At 39.2% G+C, this 5,773-nt stretch overlaps 1 protein-coding gene across 1 annotated transcript in view; it reads left to right on the forward strand.

The window, feature by feature from the left end:
- DONSON (downstream neighbor of SON) overlaps nt 1-5,773 on the forward strand; it is a 14,933-nt gene that overhangs the window by 4,880 nt on the left and 4,280 nt on the right. The window contains exons 7-8 of the mRNA XM_015560221.1: nt 3,357-3,596; nt 4,026-4,171. Of these exons, the coding sequence (XP_015415707.1) occupies nt 3,357-3,596; nt 4,026-4,163 (378 nt within the window). The 3' untranslated portion in view covers nt 4,164-4,171. The remainder of the gene's footprint in view (nt 1-3,356; nt 3,597-4,025; nt 4,172-5,773) is intronic.

Genomic DNA, 5,773 nt, shown 5'->3' on the forward strand with positions numbered 1-5,773 from the left:
CCGATCTCTTTGTTTTTCAGTTAAGGTTGATATACAATATTAGATTAGTTTCAGTTGTACAATATAGTGATTAGGCATTTCTATGACTTAGGAAGTGACCACCACAATAAGTCTAGTGATCATCTGACACCATACAGTATTATAGTCTTACTGACCGTCTCCCCTGTGCTCTGCTTTACATCCCAGTGACTTTGTAAGTGGCAAATTGTACATCTTAATCCTTTCCCCTCTTTGACCTGTCTCCCCCCTCCCATCTTACAACCATCAGTTTATTCTGTTTCTGTTTTGTTTTTCTTTGTTTTTTCAATTCACATAAATTAAATCAGATGGTATTTGTCTTTCTTTATCTCACTTATTAGCATAACTAGAGGCCCAGTGCACAAAAATTTGTGCACTCAGGGAGGTCCCTTAGTCCAGCCTGTGTCCTCTCACAGTCTGGCACCCCTTAGGGGATGTCCACCTGCTGGCTTAGGCCCGCTCCCCAGGGGGGAACGGGCCTAAGCTGTCAGTCAGACATCTGGCAGCCCGGGAACCCTCGGGAGATGTCCACTTGCCAGTGGGGAGCAGGCCTAAGCTGCAGTTGGACATCCTTAGCACTGCTGAGGAGGCGGGAGAGGCTACCACCACCAATGCTGTACTGCCTAAGCTGCAGTTGGACATCCTTAGCACTGCTGAGGAGGCGGGAGAGGCTACCACCACCACTGCTGTACTGACAGCCATCAGCCTGGCTTGTGGCTGAGCAGAGCTCCCCCACGTGGGAGCACACTGACCACCAGAGGGCAGCTCCTGCATTGAGTGTCTTCCCCTGGTGGTCAGTGTGTCATAGTGACCAGTCATTCTGCTGTTAGGGTCAATTTGCATATTACCCTTTTATTATATAGGATTATTATATAGGATACACTCAAGGTTCACCCATGTTGTAAATGGCAAGATTTCACTTTTTTTTTATGGCTAATTCCCTTCTATGTATGTATCACATCTTTCACCATTCATCTATTGATGGACACTTGGGTTACTTTCATATCTTGGCTATTAATGTTGCAGAACATAGGGATACATGTGTCATTTTGAATTACTGTTTTTGGTTTCCTTAGATAAATAGAAGTGTAATCACTGGATCCCATCTTGTTACAGCCTTTGTTTTAAAAGTCCATTTTGGCCGTAACTGGTTTGGCTCAGTGGATAGAGCGTCAGCCTGCGGACTGAAGGGTCTCAGGTTCAGTTCTGGTCAAGGGCATGTACCTTGGTTGTGGGCACATCCCCAGTAAGGGGTGTGCAGGAGGCAGCTGGTCGATGTTTTTCTCTCATTGATGTTTCTAGCTCTCTCTCCCTCTTTCTTCCTCTCTGTAAAAAATCAATAAAATATATACTTTTTAAAAAGATACTTCGACACACACAAAAATGTGGTCTAGTTTTTCTGATACAAGTATTGCTACCCCAGCTTTTTTTTTTCCCTTTGAATGAAATATCTTTCAGTCTGTGTGTCTTTCTATCTTAAGTGGCCCTCTTGTAGGTAGGATATGCATGAGTCTTGTTTTAATATCCATTCAGGTTGGAGCATTTAATCCATTTATTTATATTTAAAATAATTATTGGTAGGTATAGTTATTGCTATTTTATTCATATTTTTTCTTCTTCCTCTTAAAGCAATTCTTTAACATTTCTTGTAATACTGGTTTGATAGTAATGAACTCCTTTAGCTTTTCCTTGTCTGGGAAGCTCTTTATCTGTTCTTCAATTCTGAAAGAAAGCTTTGCTGGGTAAAGTAGTTTTGGAGGTAGGTCCTTGTTTTTCATCACTTGGATTATTTCATACCAACTGCCTCTGGCCACAAAGCTTCTGTTGATAAGTCAGTTGACCATCTTATGGGAGCTCCCTTACAGGTAACTAACTAACTGCTTTTCTCTTGCTGCTTTTAAGAGTCTGTCTTTAACCCTTGGTGCTTTAATTAGGATGTGTCTTGGTGTGGGCTCTATGTCTCTGGTGCCTTTGTGCCTCTGCCCCAGCTCTGGCGCTCAGAACAAGTGAGCCTTTTAGCGAGGAAATACATGTGTGGGCCCTTAAAGAGCAACACCTGGGCCTGCAGCAGTGCTAGTCTCAGCCACATCTGCTGGGTTCCACAGCCTGAAGTTCCTTGGACTTCTCTACTGGCATTAGAGCCCTGGCCTGGCCCAGTGGGGCCTCGTCCTCAGCGGGGAGCTCTGCAGCTGAGGCACCATCCTGGCTTTTATCCACCAGCTGGCGCGCAGCTTCATTGTCCTGCCAGTCTCCATGTGGCTGCTTCTGTCCGTCCTTAGTTGTAGGACTTGTTCAGCTAGATTTCAGGTGGTTCTGAATGATGGTGGTTCTTTAGTTTAGTTGTAATTTTGATGTGGTCGTGGGAGAGGGTGGACAATGTTCACCCACCTACTCTGCTATTTTGACTGGAAGTCAGTAACCTAGCTTCTTAAAAAGTACTTTTTCTTTTTTGATAGGATAAATTTTTGACATTTTATTTGCATTTTTATGTTGCTTTTTTGTTTTTTTCTCCCAGTAAAAAATCATTTAATATAGTTATACCAAAGGAGTTACATGAAAATATATGAATTATATAAAAACAAAATTTCTTACCAAGTATAAAACTGGCAACAAAAATTTTGGTGTTAATCTTTTTTGCCATAAAGAAAAGTCTCATTTCTTTTTTTTTAAGAGAGAAACATCAATTGATTGCCTTCTGCACGTGGCCCGACTGGGCATCAAAGTCACAACTGGGGTATGTGCCCTGACCAGGAGTTAAATCACCAACTGACCCACACTGGCCAGGGCGCTTGTCTCAAGAGGCAGGAATATTGAGTTATCTCAAAAACTGGATCATGAATAAGTGAAAAGATTAACTGAATAGGTAGACCTCATTGCACTCACAGATGTTGCGTTTTTTACAAATTGAAAGCAAGACCCTGAACCAGCAAAAAGTTTACAACCCGCTTTCATGTGTACGCCCTTTATTGCAGTGGTCTGGAACCAAACCCACAATATCTGCAAGGGGTGCCTGTATATCCATATTGTTGAAAATTATACATATAAACAAATATATACTGAATGTTAGTAGCTGTAGAATCAATTTATTTGTTTTACCAATATTCTGTAACGAAAGTGTATTACTAAATCAGAGTGAATACCATATGAAGAAATTTTATGTACTTACTTAAACTGACAATCTCATAATTTGGAGTAAAGGATACTGGAGACAATTTACTAAGCGTTTTTATTCTTATACACGCTTCATGTCACTACTTTTGTTCCATAACTTAGAGGAAAATCCTAGGGAAAAGTTAGTGACCACGTTTTAAGCTAGGGACAGAAGCTTGAGATGACCATATTTTTTCCCCTTCATTTTTTATAAGGCACGAAGTGTAAATGTGAAGACACAGGTTGTTTCTGGATACAAAGATCAATTCAGCTTGGAGATCACAGGTCCTGTCATGCCTCATTCTCTACATGCTATGACCATGCTACTTGGATCTTCACAGAGTGGGTCATTTTCTGCAGGACTGTATACACATGAGCCAACTGCTGTGTTCAACATCTGCCCACCAGTGGATAAAGTACTGGGAAAGGTAAGTGGAGAGCTGGAAACAGACTTTGTTTCCTCAGAGCAGGTGAAGGAAGTTACTTATGAGCCAAACTGTTTCAAGTTAATTGTATTTACTAATTTTCAATGATAATTTCTGAGAGGAAGGGATGTATCTATATAAGTTGTTATTGTCTGGTAAGTTTTATGATTTCAAGCTGTTGTACTTAGTGACTTAAATACTATCCCCACCAAAAAAAAATGGCAACTTAGGAGGATTTAACAAAGGGCCTTTAATTTTGACGTTTTTTAGGTTTTATTTAGAAGTTATAACTATGCAGAAATTCTTCAAGTCAACTTCTGTTGATAATGAATAGTATGAAGGCATTGGTGTCCGAGTTCCCATGGTAACTATTAAAAACTGAGTGTTCAGAAAGGCTGGTGTGCTTTCACTGACTGGTACCAATTCCCACAGGAGACTGTTCGTGAGGAGCTTGCTAACTGTGGGTTGCACCCTAAGACTCTGGACCAACTTAGCCAAACACCAGTACTGGGGAAATCATCCTTACGGAACGTGGAAATGAGTGACTACCTTTATAATTGGAGAACCTGAACGCCAAAGTAAGCCTAAAAGGAATCTTTGAGGAAAAAAGCCTCTGGCAAGGAAATGCAAGATTTTTATACCTTTGGCTTTAAATTTCATTTTGGAAGTTAAGGGACTATTCAAATGTTTATAAACATTAACCAATAATATTTATTACATGCCTTGTGTTAAGATTTTAGATCAACATTCTCCAGTTTCACTATTTTTTGATAAGATATTCAGACATGAAAAACTCAAGTAACTTGAATGAGAACTAGATCCCTATAACTTAATGATAAACTGAATAGAAAATTGAATCAATGTCAGTGATTCCTTTCAAATGGGAAATTGAGGCTAAATTAGTATCAATTAATGACATCTGGGCAAAACTAACCATTTACCAAGGATTATGAGCAGGTTCTAGCTTGTAAAGGTTGAAACCAAATTTATACAATATCTACTGAGTTGATTGTTGATGCTTCTTAGTTGCTTTCTTTACAATACACTCAGATAGATAGATGTATACACACACATATATTTTTAATGCATATGCATGTTAATTCAGGTAAGGGTATTTTGTATTCCATATAGAATAGTGTATTAAGAGTTTAAAGTACGCTCATCCATCATGGCAAAGTAGTTGTGTGTGTGTGTGTGTGTCTGTGTGTGTGTGCGCGCGCGCGTGTGTAAGCATCTCTAGTTCAAATTTTTTTAAATAAAAGTGCTTAGAAATCATAAGCATTGGGTAAAGAAACAATAGTATTTCGTGAAGAAGTATGTGTTCACTTTATATTCCAGAAAATAAAACACCACATTTATTCCAGAGAAGTTTATATTTTGGGCCTTAAGCTTTTTAAAATAAAGTATAGAGACAGCATATGAATACCACTGTAATACACATGAAATATTCTATTAGACCCTAAAAATTAACATAAACTTAAACTCTCTCAGTCAACAAAATAGTGGCTGGGTGCCAATTTTATTAGATAAGTTGGTTACAGCATTTTAATTATCATTTTACGTCTATCTAGGTGTAGCTGAAATTCAAAATGCACATCAAAGTAAAACTATATCACAACTCAATGCCATACTAAATGTACTTGGCCTCTGCAGTAGAATTCTAGTCGGACTTCATTTTCACTCCCTTCTCATGGCCCAAGTGGCTTTGACGGGAACATAGGACTTAGTGCTGATCATCACACAACATACCACTTCTTTTTATAACGTCTACAAAATTGTAAGGGGGAGATGGTGGCTTCAGCCCTGTGGAACAGATCTTGCTTCATTACCTCAATAACACTGGCCCCAGTGTCTGTCCAGCAGAACCCATTGTGAACTAGTACAAGGTGCACAGCCCTTCACTGATTACAGGCAAGTGTTACAGCAGCCTAGCCATAGGAAGGGGAGTTACATCATAGTACAAAATACAGTATAAAAGCGTAATTTAACATTCCACACTGAAGATTACGGATGCCTTCAAACAATCGTTTGGATGTTAGCCACTTAAACAAATACATCACTAAGGTAAACAATATAAACATACCAAAACCCTGTATGGTTAAATACAATTTCCATGGTACAAAAATCAAAGCCGGGAGATGTTTGTACAGATTGCTTTTTACACAATGTTTTAAATTTCC

Source organism: Myotis davidii, unplaced genomic scaffold (genome assembly GCF_000327345.1).
Source record: "Myotis davidii unplaced genomic scaffold, ASM32734v1 scaffold170, whole genome shotgun sequence".
Lineage (NCBI taxonomy): Eukaryota > Metazoa > Chordata > Mammalia > Chiroptera > Vespertilionidae > Myotis > Myotis davidii.